The 26,127-nt window shown below is 41.6% G+C and overlaps 2 protein-coding genes across 9 annotated transcripts in view; both read right to left on the bottom strand.

Moving 5' to 3' along the window:
• Nucleotides 1-1,728: 1,728 nt before the first annotated feature.
• prdm11 (PR domain containing 11) lies at nt 1,729-19,955 on the bottom strand. 4 transcript variants are annotated; one of them, XM_024378973.2, is made up of 8 exons: nt 19,760-19,955; nt 18,078-18,193; nt 16,765-16,865; nt 13,628-13,887; nt 13,192-13,259; nt 12,730-12,917; nt 5,538-6,089; nt 1,729-4,837 (listed from the first exon to the last, which is right to left on the bottom strand). In XM_024378973.2, exons 2-8 carry the CDS (start codon nt 18,191-18,193, stop codon nt 2,676-2,678), a joined length of 3,447 nt encoding a protein of 1,148 aa, XP_024234741.1. In that variant the 5' UTR covers nt 19,760-19,955; the 3' UTR covers nt 1,729-2,675. The 4 variants fall into 4 exon arrangements, with proteins under 4 accessions (XP_024234741.1, XP_024234742.1, XP_042157259.1 ...); XM_024378974.2 differs by having other exon boundaries at nt 1,729-4,834; XM_042301325.1 differs by lacking the exon at nt 5,538-6,089.
• A 516-nt stretch (nt 19,956-20,471) lies between these two features.
• phf21ab (PHD finger protein 21Ab) overlaps nt 20,472-26,127 on the bottom strand; it is a 76,574-nt gene continuing 70,918 nt past the window's right edge. For all 5 annotated transcript variants that reach the window (XM_024378971.2, XM_024378967.2, XM_024378970.2 and 2 more), the window contains one exon: nt 20,472-25,934. In XM_024378971.2, the coding sequence (XP_024234739.1) occupies nt 25,179-25,934 (756 nt within the window). In that variant the 3' untranslated portion in view covers nt 20,472-25,178. The remainder of the gene's footprint in view (nt 25,935-26,127) is intronic.

Below are 26,127 nucleotides of genomic sequence, written 5' to 3'. Positions count from 1 at the left end.
TTCTACAACTTGATTGGCCCTGACCTGTGGTAAATTTGATTGGACATGATTTGGAAAGGCACACACACCTGTCTATATAAGGTCCCACAGTTGACAGTGCATGTCAGAGCAAAACACCAAGCCATGAGGTCGAAGGAATTGTCTGTAGAGCTACGTGACAGGATTGTGTCGAGGCACAAGGGTACCAAAACATTTCTGCAGCATTGAAGAACACAGTAGCCTCCATCATTCTTAACCGGAAGAAGTTTTGAATCACCAAGACTCTTCCTAGAGCTGGCTGCCTGGCCAAACTGAGCAATTGGAGGAGAAGGGCCTTGGTCAGGGAGGTGACCAAGAACCCGATGGTCACTCTGACAGAGCTCCAGAGTTCCGCTGTGGAGATGGGAGAACCTTCCAAAAGGACAACCATCTCTGCAGAACTCCACCAATCAAGCCTTTATGGTAGAGTGGCCAGAGGGAAGGCACTCCTCAGTAAAAGGCACATGACAGCCCACTTGGAGATCGCCAAAAGGCACCTAGAGGACTCAGACCATGAGAAACAAGATTCTCTAGTCTGATGAAACCAAGATTTAACTCTTTGGCCTGAATGCCAAGCGTTAAGTCTGGAGGAAATGTGGCACCATCCCTACGGTGAAGCATGTGGTGGCAGCATCATGCCGTGGGGATGTTTTTCAACAGCAGGGACTGGGAGACTAGTCAGGATCGAGGGAAAGAATAACGGAGCGAAGTACAGAAAGATCCTTGACAAAAACCAGCTCCTGAGTGTTCAGGACCTCAGACTAGGGTGAAGGTTCACTTTCCAACAGGACAACGACCCTAAGCATACAGCAAGGACAACGCAGGAGTGGCTTCAGGACAAGTCTCTGAATGTCCTTGAGTGTCCCAGCCAGAGCCTGGACTTGAACCTGACCGAACATCTCTGGAGAGACCTGAAAATAGCTACGCAGCGACGCTCCCCATCCAACCGGATAAAGCTTGAAATTATCTGCAGAGAAGATCCCCAAATACAGGTGTGCCAAACTTATAGCGTCATACCCAGAAGAATCAAGGCTGTAATCGCTGGCAAAGGTGCAACAAAGTACTAAGTAAAGGGTCTGAATACTTATGTAAATGTGATATTTCAGTTTCTTATATTTAATACATTTGCAAAAAAAACTAACAAAAGAACAACAGTTTTTGCTTTGTCATTATGGGGTAGTGTGTGTAGATTGATGAGAAAAAACAACACTGAATACTTTTCAAATGCACTCTGTCTTGCATACATGATTTGGCAGAAGTATTACTAAACAAATACTTAAGAATAAATGCAAGAATAAATGCTGCAAGAAATGTAAAGTATAAACAATATATTGAAAACCTTTGGCTAATTTATGGCAATATAAGCTTCACCTTGCAAAACGAATATTATACTTTAATATTAAGCAATAAGGCCAGAGGTGTGGTGTATGGTCAATATACCACATACCCAAGGTGCCTTAATACTATTATAAACTTGTTACCAATATAATTAGAACAGTAAACAAGTAATTTTGCATCATACCCGTGGTATATTTAAGCAATAAGGCCAGAGGGGGTGTGGTATATGGCCAATATACCACGGCTTAATGTCTGTTCTTATGCACAACGCAACGAGGAGTGCCTGGACACAGACCTTAGCCGTGGTATATTTTGGCGAGATACCACAAACCCCAGAGGTGCCTTATTGCTATTATAAACTGGCTACCAACGTAATTAGAGCAGTAAAAATAAATGATTTGTCATACCTGTGGTATACGGTCTGATATACCACGGCTGTCAGCCAATCAGCATTCAGGGCTCAAACCTCCCAGTTTAATGTCTGATATACCACGCCTTTCATCCAATCAGCATCCAAACTACCTGCTTCATAATGAATAATTGACCTACATTTGTTGAGGCAATTAAAAAAAAAAATACATTCCCCCCGATGGAATCTTTTAAGACCTATAAAAGCCACAAAAGAAATATCAATCACCACAGCAGTATATACCTGTACAAAAAAACCACTTAAACAAACCATATAATCTCTTGTGACGATGTGTGGCATAGCACCTTGGTTATTTGTGAACTTTCACTTTATCAAGACTATCACCTTGCAATATGCTGTTATGGCACAATTTCATACAAATGTCATTTGAACCAAACATTTACTACTTTTAAAATAAACCGTAAATGTATAGAAATCAAAGACTTGTTTGAAAGAGAAATAATTTGCATTGTTACAAAAAAACGTATACTTGAGCTATTAACCTATGGCATTTTCCAAATAATGGTGTTGACTGCAGATTTTAAAAGCCCCACTAAATGATAATGGCCATTTCTAACAGAGTTGATACCAGTGATCATCAGCACATGCTCTACATAAGTGCTATATGTTACACATACTTAAATTCAACACTCATACAAACTGATTGTTTTCACTAAGTCAGGTTTCCTGTCTTGCCTTTTAAGACCAACTTTGCCTCCTGAGCTTGACATAAATGTGTGCTCAACAGATTCTACTAGCTAGGTTTCCATTTTCTAAAGTGATGCTGATCAGGCCATTTTAGCAGCAGGGCCATTGCACACTTGTATGGCCAATCACATTATAGCCCAGATCACCCCTCCCCCGGGATGGCTTTTGGAATAAAGTGAAGTAAAGCCATGGCTCTCATCAGTCAAATATCAGGGTAGAACTCTGTGTTCACATCCATGCTGTGCAGAACATACTTTTGTTCATTAGCCGACATTCTATTCAGCATTTCGGCTGAGAGTGAATAGCTGTTGCCAGACTTCTCCTCAAACCAGCTGTCCAATGGTCGCTTGCCATCGAAGTTTGCTATTGGCGGCCCGTTGACTGCAAGGGTCAGTAGGTCATTCATCTGGTCCAGCGTCAGCCTTGAGCGGTTGTTCTTGCGCACTTTCTGCAGGGACCCACGGCCCTTGTCACAGCAGGTGGTAGAAGTGGGCAAGACCCTGACAACTTGGAGTATGCGGTTAAGCAGAGGGAAGCGCTGCTTGTGCCTGGAGATTTGACTGACCACCTCCTTGAAGCCATTCATGCTGTAGTAGTCGGCTTTGAGGTCCCTCCACTCCACCAGCAGGCTGCCCCGAGCGTCAGTTCTGTCCCGCGACGTCTCCCGGACAGCCGAGGGGATCGCTTCAAGGTGGTCAAAAATGAGCAGGATCTCTTCCTCCCCAAAGGCTCGTAGGTCATCCCTGTTGCGTGGCCAGGTGGTGAGGTCAAGCACACGGCACGCCTTGACCACCGTGCGGCTGTGCATGTCAAGTCGCTGGGACAAGATTCCCTGGCTCTTCTGGCAGATCTTTTCGCGGATGGATTGGAACTTGGACTCGGCGACGCGCAAGTTATTCAGGTCTACGCCATTGAAGCTTTCGCGGAAGTTCTCCTCAAACTCCTGCAGATACTCCCCAGGGCAGTCCACCAGCTGACCGATCTCATGGATGGCCTCTTCGATCTTGGCGTCTACCTGAGACACCAGCAGGTAGTCCCCCTGAAAGATGAAGGCCAGACGCGAAAGAACAGCAATGACATCCAGGAGAAAGTATATTAGCTTGACAGACTGGTAATCCATGAGGAATTGAAGCAGGGTCAAGGCGATGGCAGCTGCATCTGCCCTCTGCGTTTGGCCGCTGATGTCCTTGAGGTGCGCCACCACCTCCAGGTAATCTTTGATAAGGGCATTCAGGACGTTTGGCTCTCCTATAATCCAGCTGACGGCTCGTATATCTCCCAGGAACTCTGTCTCCTCAGACAGCGTGGGGGCGGTAGACCTGAGCTCGGCCATCATGCGAGGGGAGTACCGGTAGAAGCTCAGCAGCTGCTTCAGGTTGTTTTCAAGGTCCTCCAGGCAGGACAGCTCCTTCCCACTGATGGCATCCAGCACCTCCAGGTGAGGACGATGGATCATGACCGGCAAGCAGAGGATCCAGGGGAGCTTCTTCCGTACCGCAATGTACAGATTTGCTCTCAAACTGGAGGAGATGTTGGAGCCATCGACCCCCAGACCGGCCACCAGCATGTCCTGAAGCTTCAGACCAAGCACAGCAAAGGCCCGATCAATGGCCTGGAGGTAGCCATCCACACTGCCAACACTTAGCCTCTGTAGGGAGAGGAACTCTGTTGCAGGGGGTCCTTCGCTGGTGGTGAACTGCACATAGACGGCAACGGTGTCTGACAGCAAGTCATCGTTTTGCCCATCCATGATGACACTGAGGAAGGGCGACAGGCGGATCCTCTCCGCCAGGTCTTCCTTAAGCGCCCTGGCGATATGGTGGATGAGGATCTGGCAGTCACCTTCGTTCATGTACTGGTCGACCACCTTGAGCTCGCACTTCTTGAGCAACTCAGCCAGCGCTCGCAGGTCTGAGAAGGGTCGGCCCTCCAGTGCCAGGTGGTAAGCAGCATTGAACAGCAGCATCATGTTACGACACATCTCCTCTGTCTTCTCCGGGTGCATCCGAAGCTTGTATAGCTGCAGGCACTTTTTGTGCAGGTTGCTTTGGCTGTGCAGCTTGATAGTGTGGATCTTGAACTGCTTGGAGCCGATGATGAAGGCGGAGGTGCGTGAGGACTGGACGGTATACTGGCGGCAGACATGACACCACATCTCGTTGAGTGTTGGCGAGTAACGCAGGAACCAGAACTTCTTGAGCCATTCCTGCTTGAAGCGGCGTATACGTCGGCCAGGCCCAGCCAACAGCTTGGAGGAGTCTTCAGCAGCCACCATGAGGTCAGCAGTGATGGACTCATCTGCAGAGTCCACATCCTGATCATCCTCATCCAGCACCACGGGAATAGGGGTCATGGCCTCAGCTGCTGAAAAGAATAGGATATAACATTAATATCATAAAAGACAACCTCAGCAATGCTATCTATATTGTATCTGCGTAGACCAATGTCTTTTCATTCAACACCTAAGGAAAAGAATGAAGCTTTTCATCCTATTAAGGGAATTTGATCAAATTAATATTACACCAAATCCACAGTATATCAAAACATTTCCAAAATGTGTCTAGAAATGAATAATTTGTTTTAAAACTATGAAATACCAATGACGCATGGTAATGCTAACCACGGAAATGAACACATCAGTTTTGAATTCATTTAATGTGATTTTAATTTGAGACAAAGTAAAAAGACAAAACGTGCAAACAGATTTTTATTTGAAATCCAATGGAATATACAAAAAATAAACATTCAACCACTGCAAAATCAAAAGCAGGAAATCACTGACATATTTCACCCACTTAGTTTCTCATAAACCCTGTTGTGTGGTAATTCAATGTTAATTGAACTATTTGGGGGTTTTAAATCCAGTTTTAGTCTAACCAAAATAATAAAACATGCTTTTCTACTGATAATGATGAAGATTGTGATATGGGGAACGCAAATCTTAATTGAAGGTGAATATTAAATGTGAAGAAAATGTCACATCTGAAATTCTGTGCTACGAAGCAGAGGAATAATCTCACCAAATAACCCTCGCCACACTGCTCGGTTTCTCTCTGTGACCTACCTTGGAGCTCATCTATTGGTGCCAGCTCAGGGTGGGGTGGTACCTCCACCTGGTTTCCTCCCCTCAGACGAATCACCTCTGCCTCCAGCTCCCGAATCCTCCTCTTCAGCTTCACACAGTTGGGGCAGAACGAGGTAGAAGGCTCCTCATGAATCTGACCAGGGTCATCTTCGGAATCCTCCACCTTTAGACACCGAACATTAAAGCCCCCCTCTAGGTGCTCTGATGGGTAGAGACCCAGACCAGTCACTTTGCATTCCTCCTGGGCCAGATAGGACTCCCCTCTCTGGGAAGTGAGCGTGAGGCGCTGAGCTCTGGTCCGCCTCATGGAGAAGGTGCTGTTCAGGGGGTTTTCCTGGCTCTTGGAGGCCTCCAGAGAGGCTTCCAGGACATCTTTAAAGATGAGGTCGATCTTTTTCTTCTTGGCCTGTGGTTGGCCGTCCCCCTCCTCGCTGGTGTGCTTGCTGAGGCTGCACCTGCCATGCAGAGCCGACCTGAGCACAGGTCCTTTGGTCTCCTCCCGGGCCTGGGATTTCCCAACAGTCAACAGGCCTGGAACACAACAGTGCAGAGTTAGCTGTGTAGAAGTACACCGGTGTATAATATTGCCAACTACTAGGACTATGACAATGGATGTGATAACATACAAAATACCAAGCAGAATGAAAAGAAAAGTAACCTCAGATAAAGACAATGACTAATTCTCTATCCTATAAATAAACGTAACAGCATAAGAAAACGAGAACCTACTTTGCTTACCTGCAGAACCTATGCAGGTAAACGATCCGGAACGTTTTTCCTCTTGGAGAGTATTGTTGCTGGTTAAAAATGGCAACGGTTTAAACAACAGAATGGAAGTTTCAGCCCTATAGAGATTGTTTTGAAATGCCGAAGGTCAAAGGAGATATGAATAAAAATGTCAACTGAAATGATCCCGATGACGTCGCTTTTCATTTCATCAGACATACGACATGATTTTGCCACGTTTTTGCCATCCCAGGCAAATTTTCATAATCAGATTAAAATACTAAGACCATAGGCTTGGATCTGGATGTAGGACGTAGCTACTCATATAGCATAAGTGGGTCAACGGTGCACCAACTGGCTAGAGTAGACCTAATCCCCAATGCCAGATTATCAGAGACCTGTTTTGTCAAATAGCAGACGCTTTGCCAATGGAGATAGTGTTTACTCATTGGGGATTTTTTTGTTGTTGCTCTAATCCATTCTTTTTAAAATACAGGTTGTTGGAGTACAGAAGGAAACCAGTGGTGATTGTTCACATATTGTCATGGATGTAGGGCACACCCCCTCAATTTGAGCTCTGGATGTAAAAGTCTAGCATGCTGACCAAACCGGCCACATAGCATGCGCGAGCGTTGCAAAATAAAAGAACACATACATGTTATTCAATAATTTCACCCAAACTGCTCGCGCGAGTCAACAGGTGTCTGCATAGCCAGGCACTAAACTAGAACTTGGTTCTATTTTAGACGCTAGATGCGTTGCAAGTCCTGTCTCTCCCATCTATTCTTTGGTTGTCTACGAGCATATAGGTCTTTCTATAAACTCAGGTACCAGTGCGCATTTCTTGTAGTGGACAACTGTTTGGAGCTGTTACAAAGTCATGTTTAAACCCTTTCTCATGCTTAGAGTCTTCACAGATTTGGTAGAAATCATGTGACATAAAACACTACCTTTCTTTCCTTACATTTATGCTATTGCCGTTTGTCATTATATCATATGCTAAGCATTTGACAATTGAATTACACGTTGAACTTGATCCTGTAAAAGGTCCTGGATATTGCTGTCGATCTCTTTTGTATGGCGATCTCAGAAGTGCATGTTACGGTGTGAAAACAGTTTTCGTGGGCACACATATCCAAAATAATGTATGGATTGCAAAATCAAATGCTTCTAAACAGAAAGAGTAACTTTAACAAGATGAATCAAACCAAAATGTATACGGTCATTAATGGGGTTCTTCAATAATTAAGCATAATAGTTGTTGGGTGTGCATTTGATGTTGTGTGGTGAGTTGTTTAGTTATGTGGGGAAATTATCGCGCAACAGCCGATTCAGGAAAGGATTTTCTGAATGACAGTCTAGTGAAAGAACTGGTGTGAAACTGCACGCAATTTAATAGCCAAAGTACAAATATGATTTAATTTCTGATTATGATTTATTGTGTAATGACTTAATGAACTGTGGTTGCTGTAAATGGTTAGCTGACTGATACACTAAATGACCAAAAGTATATGGACACCTGCTCGGCACACATTCCAAAATCATGGCCATTAATATGGAGTTGGTCCCCCCTTTGCTACCAAAACAGCCTCCACTCTTCTGGGAAGGCTTTCCACTAGATGTTGGAACATTGCTGTGGAGACTTGCTTTGATTCAGCCACAAGAGCATTAGTGAGGTCGGGCAGTGATGTTGGGCGATTAGGCCTGGATCGCAGTCGGCGTTCCAATTCATCCCAAAGGTGTTTGATGGGGTTGAGGTCAGGGCTCTGTGCAGGCAAGTCAAGTTCATCCACACCGCCCTCGACAAACCATTTCTGTATGGGCCTCGCTTTGTGCATGGGGGCATTGTCATGCTGAAACAGGAAAGAGTCTTCCCCAAACTGTTGCCACAAAGTTGGAAGCACAGAATCGTCTAGTGTCATTGTATGCTATAGCTAAAAGATTTCCCTCCACTGGAACTAAGGGGCCTAGCCCAAACTATGAAAAACAGCCCCAAACAATTATTCCTCCTCCACCGAACTTTACAGTTGGCACTATGCATTCGGGCAGGTAGCGTTCTCCTGGCATCCGCCAAACCCAGATTGTCCGTCGGCAAGATGGTGAAGCGTGATTCGTCACTCCAGAGAACGCATTTCTACTGCTCCAGAGTCTAATGGCGGCGAGCTTTACACCACTCCAGCTGACGCTTGGCATTCGCGCGGTGATCTAAGGCTTGTGTTCGGCTGCTTGGTCATGGAAACCCATTTTATGAAGCTCCCGACGAACAGTGGGAGACTTGTGCAGACATTGCTTCCAGGGGCAGTTTGGAACTCGGTAGTGTTCTGACGAACAGTTCTTGTGCAGACATTGCTTCCAGAGGCAGTTTGGAACTCGGTAGTGAGTGTTGCAAAAGAGGACAGATGCTTTTTACGAGCTTCAGCACTCGGCGGTCCCGTTCTGTGAGCTTCTGTGGCCTACCACTTCGCAGCTGAGCCGTTGTGGTGCCTAGATGTTTCCACTTCACAGTAACAGCACTGAAGAAATTTGGCTTGGCACCTAAAACCCTCAAAATCTTTTGCAGATGCATAATCGAGAAAATCCTGACGGGCTGTATCATCGCCTGCAACCGCAGGGCTCTCTAGAGGTGCGGTCTGCCCAATGCATCACTGCGGGCAAACTACCTGCCCTCCAGGACATCTACAGCACCTGATGTCACAGGAAGGCCAAAAAAATCATCAAGGACAACAACCACCTGAGCCACAGCCTGTTCACCCGGCTATCTTCCAGAAGTCGAGGTCAGTACAGGTGCATCAAAGATGGGACCGAAAGACTGAAAAACAACTTCTATCTCAAGGCCATCAGACTGTTAAATAGACATCACTAGCACATTAGAGGCTGCTGCCTATATACATATACTTTAAATCACTGGCCACTTTAATAAATGGAATACTAGTCACTTTAATAATGTTTACATATTTTGCATTACTCATCTCATATAGAGTTGAAGTTGGAAGTTAACATACACCTTAGCCAAATACATTTAAACTCAGTTTTTCACAATTCCTGACATTTAATCAGAGTAAAAATTCCCTGTTTTAGGTCAGTTAGGATCAAACTAATGTCAAACTAATAGTAGAGAGAAGGATTTATTTCAGCTTTTATTTATTTCATCACATTTCCAGTGGGTCAGAAGTTTACATACACTCAATTAGTATTTGGTAGCATTGCCTTTAAATTGTTTTAACTTGGGTCAAACGTGTCGGGTAGCCTTCCACAAGCTTCCCACAATAAGTTGGGTGAATTTTGGCCCATTCCTCCTGACAGAGCTGGTGTAACTGAGTCAGGTTTGTAGGCATCCTTGCTCGCACACGCCTTTTCAGTTCTGCCCACAAATTTTCTATAGGGTTGAGGTCAAGGCTTTGTGATGGCCACTCCAATACCTTGACTTTGTTGTCCTTAAGCCATTTTGTCACAACTTTGGAAGTATGCATTGTCCATTTGGAAGACCCATTTGCGACCAAGTTTTAACTTCCTGACTGATGTCTTGACATGTTGCTTCAATATATCCACATAATTGTCCTCCCTCATGATGCCATCTATTTTGTTTAGTACAACAGTCCCTCCTGTAGCAAAGCACCCCCACAACATGATGTTGTGGTTCACAGTTGGGATGGTGTTCTTCGGGCTTGAAAGCCTCCCCCTTTTTCCTCCAAACATAACAATGGTCATTATGGCCAAACAGTTCTATTTTTGTTTCATCAGACCAGAGGACATTTCTCCAAAAAGTACGATTTTTGCCCCCATGTGCAGTTGCAAACCGTAGTCTGGCTTTTTTTATGGCGGTTTTGGAGCAGTGGCTTCTTCCTTGCTGAGCGGCCGTTCAGATTATGTCAAAATCCATGTGTGTATAGCAATGGAATGAAACATCCAACCAATGCAGTAGATCCACTGGAGGGTTGTGGGGTCCTGCCAGAAGCAACCCCCTACCCCTAGACACTTGTGGAGATCTGAGGATTGGACAGGTGTAAGGTGGAGCTCTCACCATGTTACCACCCCTCAATCCCTCTCAGATCTCCACAAGTGTCTAGACTAAGGCCAGTAGGGGCCTACCACTTCTAGACAGGGTATGGGTATTATGGCAGCGCAGTCAGTCAGCCTGGCACTGTCTAAAATGTTGAAGGGACAGTGCAGTTAAACTTGATGTAGCTTTTTTCAAAATGTTAATAATATTTCCACACACACACGCTATGCGATAGGGCCAGGATGATATCAGTATCACAATTTTTTTTCCCATGGCAAAAATGAAAACACGAAGCAGACCAAACACTTTGGTCCTTTAAAAGCCTGCTGTATGTAAAATAGTGTGCTATAGCTTGGAGAATAAATGTGTGACTGAATGACAACATGTTTCCAACATAAAGGCTGTTTTCCTAAAGAAGTTAAATCCACTAAGTATTTTGTTTTGTTTCCACGATGCTAACGAGTATCGCGAAACCGGTATTGTCCCGGCCCTACTATGAGGTCGGAATAACCCTCTGATTGTAATAATTATAATAATGCACTTTTTGTGTAAGCGCTGTTTGAAAAAAATGCCAGAAATTTCACCCTGTTCAGGTGGGATGGAACTTTTGGCCCACATCATGACATCACAATGTGAACTGATTATAATAGACCAATGACTGTTCATCTGGGTAAGGGGGTGGGCTCTAGACAATCCTATCAGCCAATCATGGCTGTGTATCTAAATATATTCACATTTGTTTCCTACCGCCTATACGATCAGACTGGGCATTTCAAGAGCAAGAGGTGGCTCACGAAAATAAATGATTAAAAAAAATATTTAAGTTATTTTCATTAAATAAACAGTGATTTATTAGACATACAGTGATGATTAAATACATTGACAGAGACTTCATGGGGGCTTTAATAGCAGTCAAATACTTGCTTCCTCTGTCCTTTGGTGAATCTCAATTGAAATTCTCCCCTTTGTTTCCCCATTCTTCACCTTCCTCTCAAAGGACATTGTGGGAGAGGAGTGAAGGTTCCTCCACTCAGGCTACAATGCACTTTCAAGGAAAGGCAAGGAGTGGAAGAAACAAGGACAGAGGAAGCAAGAATTTTATGGCTAGTTTTCAGACACAGACTCACACATGCAGTGCCTGAAGAGTTTACTGATAATGACTATTTTTATTGTCTATAATGGGTTTTTCCAACAAAATAATTTGTATTATAACATAGAAAAGCTGCTGTTTATCTATTTCATTCTTCAGGAATGTTTAGCATGGTTATAAAATGATAGAGACGTTGACTAAAGCACAAAAATAACTGGCAACAGGCATGACAAAGAAACATGGTGTCCATGTTTCTTGTGACATTTTGAATGACATGTAGATGTTTTGTTGTTGCTACGTAGAGTTATGGTCTCATTGTGCCTACCTAGAAACGTATTCCTGTAACTACACGTGAAGCTGCAAGAAAATCATATTTAAAATGTATATCTAATCATTTTGAAATGTTTACCCTGATGTCACACATTGGCCCCTTCGTTAATAGAAACACCATAATACACACGTTGGTGATTGAAAGTTGGTGGCAGTAATGCACCTTGGTTGCCATCCGCAATATAAAATCCACAGAAGAAGCCAGATGAATGAGAGATTAATCAAAGAAAAAAAAAGGGGAAATCCGTGGATTAACTGTCAAAGTAGAGAACACACAATGTTGTGTGACTCAAAATGGGTCAAAATTCAACAAAATATATACATATTTTTTAAAGGACCATTTGAATTTCAGGTAAAATAACAGCCGATCTTCATCTCCCAGGACAAATGAGCAAGCAACAGCAAGCTAGCTACATTTCCATGAATGTTTCATGTGTTTTGACCTGTCCCCAAATGTACAGTTGGTTCAGGTATTTTAACCTGCATGTCATGAAAGAGTCTGGTGGGGATAGACAAAGTCAACATGCATACGATGGCAGATGCACGTGTGGAGCCGCTTTGGTCGGCATGAAGGAGTCAATCGCACCATCACGCGGTGAAGTTATTTCATCCCAGGATGCTCAAGGAGTATGGATAATAACTGTCCTTCATTTGAGCTTTGAATTAAATTGAGAGTTTATTCAAGGAAATTTGTGACAAACATTTCATGTTTTGTAGTTTAAGAAAAACTTATTCAATGGATCGATGAACTGAGCATCGGATAAAATCATTGTACTGACCGAGACAGGTTTTGCGTCCATCCAAGATTCAAAAAGAAATTAAAAAGTACAAAAATATTGTGCAGTGTTGTTTGAATCTGAAATCTACCTCGATCCACACTGGCCGTCATAATCGCTCCAAAAGTAGTCAATGGAACACGAATAACAACTAGTTTTACTACTGATGGATATTTCTTTCACAATGTCAGTCATTTTGAGCAGCAGTATGAGAAGCAAATTGAAATAAATTTCAGGGGGACGTCTCACCTGTGTCCAGGTTGTGGCCAATACTGTCCTGCGAGACACTGTGCAGCCGCCTCATGTAGTCATCGCTGTACCACACGCGGAGCTTCTCTCCTGCTGACAACTGCCGACACACACGGAAATATATATGTTCTCCATGCTGGAAGGCAGTCATGTTCCTCTCATTCTCATCCGATGAATTACGTATATACCTGGTGGCAACAAAACCCCAGAAATATAATTTAGTTGCATAAGGCATTGATTCAACATAGGTTGCAGCATACAACATGTTTTAAGCAATGTACATACAGTCAAGCAGTTCAATTATACCGGATTTTCACAATCCTCAAATACGCTGTCCTCTCACATTCCTTGAATACTCATCACTGATGTCAAAGTATCACAGCTGATTAAGTTCCTCTGTTTCCGTTCAACTCTAATCTCAAAAACTGAGAGGTTTATGTATGATCAACATCTAAATCATACCTCATCCAGTTGGCTTTAGTTTCATCACTGCCATCAATGGATTTGTATGTGTTGTTCTCATCAACGATCTAAGAGAGTAAGGATGAAATGGTGTGGTTGATGCTTTAGAATAGATGAGAGCTCAAGGATGAGATACATTCTCTGGAGGAAGATAAGATCCCTGACATGTTTAAGCCTTTATCACACTGAAATATGTGGCTACAAAATGTCTAACATGCAAAGTTGGGTTAGGACCACTGGTAACATTTTTATAATAACTTTCATGAATAAACATTAATGAAATGAATAAGCTATTATAAATGCTTAAAAACATTGACAAATAATGAAATACATATTTATTAATAGTTAATTAAAAATGCTTATTTTGTGAAAGTTACTGGATGACTTCCAGGAAAAGTCCTTGCACCACATGGAGTGGGGATGTTGCTCGACTCACCATCCAAGAGAAAAACCCTGAGGAATAGTCCTTAGATACCAACTCCCCCTGATACGGGCCAAAGAGCGCCCCCTTGGGGATGCCCGCATCTATGCAGCACACATCCACCTCCTCCTCCTCCCGGACGAGCTCTATTCCCGAGGGCACTGTGAGGGAAGCCCGGTTGGGCACCCCCAGTGCCACTGGTGTGTCTGGCACAAAGACCGGAGGACCATGGTTTGGGCATTCCTCCAAGAAATACTCTTTGCACTCCTCACAGACTGAAAAAAAAGTGGACATTGGGTAAATCCATTTGAATTCAATCACTTTTTGACAGCATTCCTTTTATTTGAAAGACCACATAGAATCAAAACTGGGAACGAAAAGGATCTACCCTGTTCCGGAACAGAACCGTTATTGTAAAAGCATGGGATGCGTTTAATAACGCTCTTTTACATTCCGGTTTCCCAGTCCCACAAAAAAAAACACAAAGCGCCTATGCAAAACCCCCCTCTGTCAATCAGAAACTTTTTCCAGTGTTTAACTGCCAGCTGAAAATCTTTGTCAATGTGTGTGTGCAGGCCACCTGCCCCTCCCAAAGCATACCTGTAGCCTACTGACATTACAAGCGTAATTCAGAAGAAAGGGAGATATTTTCTAATTAGAGAAGAATGGACTCACTTGTTCAATGCTAGTTAGGGATACTATAGTTATCACATTTCACATTGGATTTATTAACTACAAAAAAGGTAAGACGTGTATTTAAATCTGGTGCTGCTCTGTACAGACAAGCTTGTTAGCTAGTTTCATTGGCCCAAAGTTAAGCCAACTCTGAAGTTCAAAGACATTCAAAGTTCCATAGAAGCTGCTCCTCCGTAGGTATAATTCTGTGGACCTAATTCAGATAATGCATGTCATCACAAGATGCCCAGCGTAAGGATATTGCCAGGTTTCCTCCAGACGTGATTCAGGCCAAAGAGGTCAATATTGGTTTCATCAGACTAGAGAATCTTGTTTCTCATGGTCTGAGAGTGTTTAGGTGCCTTTTGGCAAACTCCAAGCGGGCTGTCATGTGCCTTCTATTGAGGAGTGCCTTCCCTCTGGCCACTCTACCATAAAGGCCTGATTGGTGGAGTGCTGCAGAGATGGTTGTCCTTCTGGAAGGATCTCCCATCTCCACACAGGAACTCTGGAGCTCTGTCAGAGTGACCATCGGGTTCTTGGTCACCTCCCTGACCAAGGCCCTTCTCCTCCAATTGCTCAGTTTGGCCGGGCGGCCAGCTCTAGGAAGAGTCTTGGTGGTTCCAAACTTTTTCCATTTAACAATGATGGAGGCCACTGTGTGTGTGTGCCTTTCCAAATAATGTCCAATCAATTGAATTTACCACAGGTGGACTTGTAGAAACATCTCAAGGATGATCCATGGAAACAGGATACACCTGAGCCCAATTTCGAGTCTCATAGCAAAGGGTCTGAATACTTATGTAAATAAGTATATATTTTTATTATTAATACATTTGCAAAAATGTCTAAAAACCTGTTTTCTCTTTGTCATTATGTGGTATTGTGTGTAGATTGATGAGGAAAAAAATGTCACTTAATCCATTTTAGAATAAGGCTGTAATGTAACAAAATGTGGAAAAAGTCAAGGGGTATGAACACTTTCCAAATGCAATGTATATATATATATATATATATATATATACACATATAAACACTACCGTTCAAAACTTAGAAATGTCCTTGTTTTTTAAAGAAAAGCAAAGGTTTTGTCCATTAAATTTGGGGTCACTTAGACATTATTTTTGTCCATTAAAATAACATAAAATTGATCAGAAATACAGTGTAGACATTGTTAACGTTGTAAATGATTATTGTAGCTGGAAACGGCAGATTTTTTTATGGAATATCTACATAGGAGTACAGAGGCCCATTATCAGCAACCATCACTCCGGCATTCCAATGGCACGTTGTGTTAGCTAATACAAGTTTATAATTTTAAAAGGCTAATTGATCATTAGAAAACCATTTTGCAAGATTGTTATCACAGCTGAAAACTGGGTGCTGATTAAAGAAGCAATAAAACTGGCCTTCTTTAGAATATTTGAGTATCTGGAGCATCAGCATTTGGGGTTCGATTACAAGCTCAAAATGGCCAGAAACAAATAACTTTCTTCTGAAGCTTGTCAGTCTAGTCTTGTTCTGAGAAATGAAGGCTATTTCCATGCGAGAATTTGCCAAGAAACTGAAGATCTCAAACAGCGCTGTGTACTATGTACTCCCTTCACAGAACAGCGCAAACTGTCTCTCAGAATAGAAAGAGGAGTGGGAGGCCCCGGTGCACAACTGAGCAAGAGGACAAGTACATTAGAGTGTCTATTTCGAGAAACCGACTCCTCACAAGTCCTCAACTGGCAGCTTCATTAAATAGTACCCACAAAACACCAGTCTCAACGTCAACAGTGAAGAGGCAACTCTGGGATGCTGGCCTTCTAGGCAAGAGTTGCAAAGAAAAAGCCATATCTCAGATTGGCCAATAAAAATAAAATATTAAGATGGGCAAAAGAACAGACACTGGACAGGGGAACTCTGCCTTGAAGGCCAGTATCCCGAAGTCGCCTCTTCACTGTTGACGCCGAGACTGGTATTTTGCGGGTACTATTTCATGAAGCTGCCAGAAAACAGCCTAAATAAATAGAAAATTGTGCATTGATCCTGAGTGTGAGGAGATTCCTTTTAATTTCGGTGTTACTTTTTATCTCCTGCACATTCGGGTGTGCGACAGATTCTCTCAAAATTTGAGCATTTGAAAGTTGACATTTCGATTGTAAATATATCAATCTCAAGCGTTTATCTTTTCCAGTGATGAAGACATGGATGTCTCATGATATGGTGGAGTATGCAAAATGGGTCAAATTTGAGCTTCTTTATCTCTTGGGTTTTAGCATTCAGGTCCAAAAAGTCACTTTCTGTGAACTTCTGCAATGGGCAAAATATGTATGGAAGGTTTCATTCAAATCAAAAGGGGTGCTGTCAAAAAGTGATTGAATTAAAATGGCTTTATTTCATGACAATTATTACCCTATGGATCCGTTTTTGATGGGAGTATACATCAATGTTCAACGTGAGAATTGTTGGAAAAATATGACGACACTTACACCAGAAGTCTACTTTTTGGTGGCTCTCACTGGCACCGTGCTCGTGATCAACCTTGAGTTTCTTGCTTGGTTCTTCGGACTCACACTCGTCTTTGATTAGGCTGTGGTAAGTCACATACAGAACATGATTATTTATGATACACTACAAGGGTTTGAAAAGCTTCTCTTCAACATTGCATGCAAAGAACAATGCAACACTGCATAACTGTATACTAGTCAACTTGGTTGCTGCCTAATCCCAAAACCTTTATGAGCAACATGACAAGAAATGGCTGTCAATGTCTGCATGTCAATGGTGCATATTGGGTCATGATTGAAATGTGTCCCAATATCTTTTCCAACTGTCCCGTTATCTGGTTTTAATGACCATTCTAGAATGCCCTTCTAACCAATCAGAAATTAGTACTCAACAATGCTGTGGCATAAGGGCAGTATAATGTAGTTACTCCGTTGATGCTAATGTGAATGTACACTGAAAAAAAAATAAACAACATGTAAAGTGCTGGTCCCATGTTTCATGAGCTGAAATAAAAGATCCCGGAAATTTTCCAAACGCACAAAAAGCTTACTTCTCTCAAATTATGCACAGGTTTGTTTACATCCCTGTTAGTGAGCGTTTCTCCTTTACCAAGATAATCCATCCACCTGACAGGTGTTGCATATCAAGAAGCTGATTAAACAGCATGATCATTACGCTTTGTGCTGGGGACAATAAAGGGCCACTCTAAAATGTGCAGTTGTGTCACACAACACATTGCCCTCAAGTTGAGGGAGTGTGCAATTGGCGTGCTGACTGCAGTAATGTCCACCAGAGCGGTTACCAGAGAATGTATTATTAATTTCTCTACCATAAGCCACCTCCCAACATCATTTTAAAGAATTTGTCAGTACGTCCAACCAGCCTTACAAACGCAGACCACATCTATGGCGTTGTGCGGGCGAGCGGATTGCTGATGTCAACGTTGTGAACAGAGTGCCCCATTGTGGCAGTGGTGTTGGTATGGTATGGTATGGGCAGGCATAAGCTACGGACAACGAACCCAATTGCATTTTATCGATGGCAATTTGAATGCACAAAAATACCATGACAAGATCCTGAGGCCCATTTCTTTTTTTTATGTGATCAACAGATGCATATCTGTATTCCCAGTCATGTGAAATGCATAGATTAAGGCATAATGCATTTATTTCAATTGACTGATTTCCTTATACTGTATGAACTGTAACTCAGTAAAATAAATGAAATTGTTGCATTTATATTTTTGTTCAGTATATATAAACAGCTTGTTTGTCTGTGAGGAGCATCACCCTACCTGGTGCTGCTGTTGGACCCAGCTTCTGAGGATGGCTCGGTTTGATAGGCAGACGATGCTGCCATTGTGGAGGGAAGTGGGCCCACTGAGTGCAAATTCAGTCCCACATAATTCATCTGCAAATAACACAAGGAAAAACAGTGACCTACATACAACCTCATACACGTATACTGTCAGAGCTTACCAGCTTAGTCCAAAAAAACAGAAATGATTTACCTCCACTTCTTTCAGCCATTCTTATGGGCAAAATTAATAGGGTTTTGGAATAAACTCAGAAAATAAGGTGTTAACACAGGTTTATGAGATCTTACCCGTTTTGATCAGAGATAATATCAGTCAGTTCCCGAGTGGCAATATCACTCGGGCTCCCGAGTGGTGCAGAGGTCTAAGGCACTGCATCTCTGTGCAAGAGGCGTCAGTCCCTGGTTCAAATTCAGGCTGTATCACAACTGGTCGTGATTGGGAGTCCCATAGGGCGGCGCACAATTGACCCAGCGTCGTCCGGGGTGAGCCGTTATTGTAAATAAGAATTTGCTCTTGCCTAGTTAAATAAGGTAACATGACCTTTATGAAGCTGTGCTTTGTGGTTGTTTTACATAAATGCTTCAAAATCTACAAAAAGTGACGTTAGCTGACGAAGATGATCTCATAGAACAAGCCTCACATAGCAAATTAGCAATAACAAACATAAAAATGTGTTGACCAAATTAGATACTCATTACCTCCATACAAAAATTACCCACTTGGTGGTGTCATTTTCGTGGACCGATTTTTTATTATTTAACTAGGTAAGTCAGTTAAGAACAAATTCTTATTTACAATTACGGCCTGGGAACAGTGGGTTAACTGCCTACATCTCTGATTTAAGACTTCAGAGCGTTTAAGACACTATGAACTCGGGGAAAAAATGAGGTCCGACAAGGTAAAATCGTTTTGAATGGTCCTTCAACTCGGAATTCAACTCAGGCCTCTTTCCAGAATTCCTACTTTCCGACCATGGGAACTCGGAAATTTCCGAGTTCCCAGTTAGTTGTTTTGAACGCGACATATACCCTCTCGCTTCACCTCTTCCGCTCTGACTCAATTGCAATAGGGGAAACTGCAATTTAACACCCACTCTTTGAAAATATATTATTAAATTAGTAAACAGTTTTTCATAATGCATTCCTTGGCAAAAAAACATTACAGACCAAGCAAATATGGTTACATTGTAAACATCTCATAATGCAAAGTTTGTATTCTGTGAACAACGCAACCGGGGAAATCTGGACATCAAACGTTCGAAGTGTCCGCAAGAAATCCAAGTCCGACCCACACCGTTGTTGATTATGCACCTTCCGGCACAAATCCCCACAAAATAAATTCGGCAGCGAAATCTAATTGGTCGGAAAGACTGCCGCTCTCAGTAGGCTAGAGTTTAGTGAGTAGAGACACGGAACATAAACGGGCAACAATGATACTAAAAATAAAAAAAACTTACACCTATCGCCAAAGTTTGCTGTTCCTACACAAATACAAGGAAAAGCACAGCAACATGTATGCTATGTGACAGACTCCAGCTGTGTCTTGCACTGCGCTATTCCCAGATATTTCCTTGGTTCCCGTCTGCAGGCAGTTGGCAATTTGCCTAACGCTTTCGGAAGCCATTTTTCATTGGCCACATTGGCTAGTAAGACACTCACCTTAACACGAAACTGCAGTGCTTCGGACGGTCTGCGATGAACACGTTATCCCCCGACCCCAACTCAAGCCTCTGTAATCCTCGCCGTTGACGGACCGCCACTCTTTGATTTCACTAGTCCAGGGCAATGCAGTGTTTATTAGAAATAATTGCTACGAGTCAACCGCTTCTCTCGGCTTTGACCACCATCTTTTTATTACAGGAAATGACATAGAAAACGGAAGAAACCTACTTGAATTCTGAGATGAAAGGCGCAGCACAAAAATATTTATCTCTGGTGAAAAATTACTCACCTTTTGTGTAACGCGCATTGCTGGAGCTGTTGTCCGGGCGTGAGAGAAACAACCTTCAGACGGAATGCTCAGCAACTAAACTGTAGAATTGTTCCACGCTAAAAGTTTTTTTTACAGGGTACATGAAGAAACTGACCTCAATTATTATGTCCTCAAATAGACTGGTTGAAATAATTGGAAAATGTACACAATCAAACCAGACCTGAACATTTAATGGACAATCACAAGACGAGATTGAAATGTAAATGTATGTAAAGGAAAGTTGAGTCAAATTAAACTTCTTAGTTGAACTATTTAGTTTAATTGTAGAACAAAACATTTAATTTTGCAGAAACTATATCGAATATTCCCTCTCCCACAAGCTGCTAGATCTAGCCCCCACAAATCCTAACACACACACACACACACACACACGGCAGGTTGCTTTTGACAATTTATTAACAAAATGATAAAATAAATAAATACAAATTGATCAAATGCTCCTAATATCAACTTCTTCCCATGTTCCCTACAGTATTTTCTAAACACTGCATACAAATTATTCATCACAGAATTGGCTCAATACAGGAGAGGTAAGAAACCCAACGGACCACTCAATGTCAGGCGAACAAACGAAAAATATCTGTAACAGAAGAGAAGTCAAATACACACTTTTAAAATTATGAAAAAATACAAACAATTTTTTACAAATATTCAGTTGTGTAATTAACAATTTACACATAATTCAGCACACCAGGTGAACCTTTGTTTATTTGTATCGCTACAATGCATCATCTTTCACCAAATGGAAGCTTCTTTTTTTTGACACTTTTTTGCACTCTTAAAAAAGAAACTCCTCCAATTGAATTTACAGTGGATGAGGTAAGAAGCTCAAGGTGTTACAACAGGGAAGTCACAACATATGAATGATGAGTATTATGGATGATGAAATGTACCAACAATACTAGAAGGCCACGATCATGACTTGGTATATCATAAGAACAAAAAAATCCAGACTATATTAAAAAAGCCATTGACAGAATATAATGCACTTGTGAGAATGTACAAGTGAGCTACTCTACAGGATCGTTCTGTGAAGTTTCACTCTGGAATGAACGGGAAATGTAATTTTTATGCATAAAAGAAACCCTTTCACTTTTCAACCCTCTAGCCCAACAACGTACATTTCATTTTGTGTGTCTCCGCTGCTAACTACCTTTTCCTTCACATCCGTGAACTTGCACGCTATACTGAAGCAGAAATTAACATAGCCTCACTATGAACTGATATGTATCAAATGCATAATGGCTTCCAAATATAAATGCACATTTGCAATATTCTTTGGGTATATTGGTTTAAGAGCTCAAGTACTTTAACTGAATGTATTTTTTTCTGCTTTTTTTTTTTTTTTTTTACACGACAATGCACTCAACAATTTTAGACAAGACCATTTTAGACCACTTCAAACTATCCCCACCCCATGTCCCGAACAATAACATTCAGCATGGTGCATTAGCGAAGGCAAACATTTTATAGAAAATGGTCCTTGAGAAGAATGAGCCAAAAGACACTGCACTTTCATTACATCTTATATGATGTTTTTTCCTCAATTACAGACTTCACAGTTCATGGCATTAAAATCCTCTGCCATTGGAGAATTCCAAATATAACACACTATTGCCAGAGATGCCACATCAAATGGTGTTTAAAAAAAACTTCAATGTTCTTATTTTGAGATGCCTACTGTTTACTATAGTTATGGCATGTTGCCAGAATGTAAAATGAAAAGTGACTAATTTCACAACCTTTAGAAAATAAAACAGACGGTTAATGCATGTTAAAAAAGTTTGACAAACATTTGTATTAAAAAAAAAACTTGCATAAGAAGGCATGCTTTCTGTTGGACTGATGGTGCTAAGGGGGTTTAAGAAGTTTATCCAATCAGGGTGCTGTTTTGTTTGAATGCACACAGGCCAAGGCTCAATTCCTAATGACCTAATTTGATGAAACTTACTGCACGACAAATACAAAAGAATGGGTGAGAAAAGAAAAAGCTGCACAAGGAGGGAACAAAAAGAGGACAAGTAATAATCACTGGCACTGTACTTACGGAGTTTTAATGCTGACAAGACTAGAATGCCTCTAGAATCTCAACAATAGGGAGGTAAATTCAGGGTAAGAAGATATCTGGATTATTTCTATTTCATATTATATACACATCACATCTTTTGGGGTGGACGGGACCGTAAAAAAATAATACTGGGTGGGAATTCAACCAAAAAGTGCATCACAACAAAACATACCATTCTAACAGTCACACATATTCAATTTCTTATACAAGAGCGTGTAAAGAATCCTCCATAAATATTGTACCAGTGCCTGTGACACTTGAACAAACTACTGAGTGGTGTACATTATGAACAAACCACAGATTTGCCCATGTTTTACAGAAATGACCCATTACATATATTTCAAAATGAATTGAATTCATCTGAAGAGATAACAAAAAATAAAACACATTTAAGGCAGCTGCTATACAGACTACTTGTGAGAAAAAAAACAATAATTCATTATGCAGATTCAAATTGTGCTCTATAATTCAGATGCATATGTTTGCTGAAGATTCAGAGTTTTGTGGGTGGATATGAAATCACATGGGGATAACATAGGACAAGAGCTAGACCTGTGTGTTTGTGTGTAGTAAGGTAAAAATACAAGCCACAGTGCAAGTCAAGAGACAAAATATGCTGTTGGAAGAAAGGCACTCGAGGTACCGAAAAAGGGGAAAGGTCAAGTGTCTCTGTAAAATAAGTTCAGGCTTAACAAAGACAAAAACATATGAATGTGAAATGGATGTCTGAATACTTTGTTCTATTCAAGGGACACCGTATGAAAAATGTTTGACACCCAGCCAATTTATGCAGTGTTTCCGTGGTGAAGATATATCCTTACGAGTACTGTGAGACTCAGAAGGCAAAGAACCCTTTTTTATTCATCTATGAGAAAGTACAAGACAAGAAAGTATAGCCATTGCACTTGATTTGCATCTCTTGGTCAAACTCTTCCTTTCTGATGTGTTTAAAAAAACTGCAAAAAAATTGAATTGTATTTTAATTGACTCAGCATTTATACATCTTTTTTTTTTAACATAGCTAAGAAAGAAAAATTGCAATGTTGAGAATTCGGTCCCTTGAAATGTAGAATTTCTGGAATTTAAAGTCCCTGTTTTCAACACAGAAAACATTCTCCAAAGACATGTCGATTGGTCATGGATTGACGTCAACATGATATGTATGTTGCCGACTGTGCATAAAAAATAATAAAAAAATTGAGACCTGACACATGCTCTAACAATAAATATCACCAGTCTCCTGAATGGTCCCAACTCCAAAAGTTGCTGAACAATTCAGGAACAACTTGGTCAAAAACAAAAAACAAGTGGGGGAAAAAAAAAACAGGGTACTGGCCCCACAAATTATAAAACATTGGACAGATATGTTGATGGCGCATTAAAAAACAAATACCAGTGGAAGCACAAATCTATTGAGTATTTAGGGATAGGTTCGTTGGTCAGTTCTGTTATCCAAGCATGTTTCATGGGTAGGAAATCAAGACAATTTCTGCTGCACAAGGCCTCAGTCTCACCTTCAAAGATAAGTTGGGTAATACAAAAATATTGGCAAATTGGGGATAAATTACATGACAACAAACAAAATGCATACTGTTATGTTCTATATGTAACATACAAACAAGTTTTTCAGCACACATTTATTATGCAGAAGCTTGTGCTTTAATCTCAGGATTTGTGTTTTTTTCCTTACCACCACCAAAGTGGGCTGATGCAACACTCCATTTTCCAGGAAATAAATATATTTTGATGAGATTGTTGAATAAGCACTCATGCTTATTTACCAGGTATTGCCAATTGCTGAGATGGTATTGAATATTCAATTTTTTTCCTTGATCTTTCCATACAGTTAGTGGACATGTCCCTGCTATATTTGGATACAATAGCATTTTGGCAGTTCAGAATTAAAACAAAAACATACATTTCATAATATGCAAAGGTCACCTCTTTTAAAAGAGAATTACTTGCATAAACTATGCCAGTTAAACACATTTAATAACAAACAACTGTTTGATGAAACAGAAATGCACTTATTTTTTAAGACTAGGAAGACCTGAATATCTTTTCCTATAAAAAGAAGAAACACACCCCAGATAGATATTTTTGTGTGTTTGTTTTTGACATTGCAACATTATTGCAATTTAACATTTAGTGCTCACAGTTGACACTGACTCACGAAAGAAACTCAAATCACTGCACTGGACCTACACCATTTGAAAACTTTAAGCTACCATGTGTGATCTGACTCCACTGTCTCTTGAGATGACCGTCTTTGTTACCTGGGTCTTCCTCAGCAAGGCCCTGGTCAGCAAGCTCTATAAGCAGTCTGCCTCATACTTCAAAAGCAGGTGGACGTTGCTTTTGTTTTGCCTGAGGTGTTGTGTAAATGGGTCAATAGTTATTGGTCATGTACGGTTGAGAATGGGGAAAAGGGAGGAAGGTATTGGGATAACTGAAGGCTCTCTTCTTTTACATGTTTGATTTTCAATGACACTCAACTGGCGCCTCAATGTTTCCCACTTAAATACTGATGCTTTAGAATTTTTCAAAGCCCTGTCCTCAGCTGTTTTGCCAATCTTTTGGTTTGATGTTTCTCTCAGTTAATGCCAGAGAAACACGTTCTCGGTGCAGCAGTCTTTGGACATCTCTAACCTGCCTCCCCAGGAACAAAAGACAACCTAAAAAAAAACAACCCCCACGAGAGTTCTGAGGGCAGCTGTTGCAGGCACACAATGGTGTGATGTTATAAATTATCTTACTTTTAGCATTACTACTATTCTTTCTATCCTTAATTGGCATGACACTGGTACACAAACCACCCTTTCACCCATGCTTGGGGAATAATAGCCTACAGCATCCAAGAGCAATCTCAGACTTGGGCTGTAGATTTACTATTGACACAGTCTGACAATACATTGAAAACAAGTAACATTTATATAGATTGGCAACGTCGGGCACCTTTCAAAGCTGAAAGCAAAAGTCATTTTTTAATGTGGGGGTGGGGCCGATCTAAGAGAGCGTTACTCTTTATTGTCCAAACTGTCGAGAAGAGCTGGCAAAGATTTCTGGGAAGGTTCTGAGGTTTTGCTGTTGTTGGTGCTGCTGCCATCATCGTTTGTGTTCTCTTCCTGTTCCTCTTCTACCACCTGCTCTGTGTTGTTAGTGGTGGTGACCTTGTTCTCATGGTTGGTGTTTGTGTTGCTAGTACAGCTCTCGTCCTTGTTAGTACAGCTCTCGTCAGTACACACAAGGTCAGTGGTGCCATTGGTCGTGACCCCAGTAGAGTCCTCTGCACTGACCACTGCTGTAGTTTTCGTCTCGGCCTCAGTCACTTCCTCAGCGGAGTTGACCTCAGCTACGGGTTCAACACGGCTGTCCACTGTAGCAACGGTGCTGACCCCGGCAACAGGCTCAGCGCTAACTCCTGCTACCATCTTGATGGTAACATCAGCTACAACCTCCTCCTTTCTGGCTTCAACATCGCTGCTGTCCTGTGCTGTGACCTTAGCCTTCACCCCATACACAGACTGGATATTGACTTCTGCTACAGCCTCTGTGTTGACTGTGTCCACAGCATTTTCAATTGGGACAATTGCATCCTTGGCCCTCGTAATGTTCTTTGTTACATCTTCTGTGATGTCACCTGTACCCTCGGTCTCCATGGTTTGACTGAAACTGAAAGCCTGAATGAGGCGGACCAGGTGTTTGACCTTCTCCAACGAAACTTGCATTTCTTTCTGTCGAGACAGGATGATGTTTTTGGTCTCCATGCATTTCTATTTAGAGGGGAGGAAACAGGGTTAAATAATAATAAATGAACACACTTAAATGAATCCAATAAAGTCACTTATAAAAAGAACAGTTTCAAAATACTCTATATTGAGACCATTATTTTACGTCACTGCACCTTATCTGGTGTCAAATGGATTCTTCATTTGCTTACAGAAATATTTTGCTGTCAGATTAAGA

The sequence above is a fragment of the Oncorhynchus tshawytscha genome, linkage group LG19, assembly GCF_018296145.1.
Source record: "Oncorhynchus tshawytscha isolate Ot180627B linkage group LG19, Otsh_v2.0, whole genome shotgun sequence".
Classification (NCBI taxonomy): domain Eukaryota; kingdom Metazoa; phylum Chordata; class Actinopteri; order Salmoniformes; family Salmonidae; genus Oncorhynchus; species Oncorhynchus tshawytscha.
This window is presented reverse-complemented; position numbering and strand designations above follow the sequence as displayed.

Excerpts from the sequence above, each read along its gene's own strand:
- prdm11 (XM_024378973.2), bottom strand. The coding sequence starts at position 18,193 with ATGAATTATGTGGGACTGAATTTGCACTCAGTGGGCCCACTTCCCTCC. Across the intron at positions 13,260-13,627 it reads CAGGGTTTTTCTCTTGGATG|ATCGTTGATGAGAACAACAC; the intron begins GTGAGTCGAGCA and ends TTACTCTCTTAG. Across the intron at positions 6,090-12,729 it reads TGGCCACAACCTGGACACAG|GCCTGTTGACTGTTGGGAAA; the intron begins GTGAGACGTCCC and ends GTTGTGTTCCAG.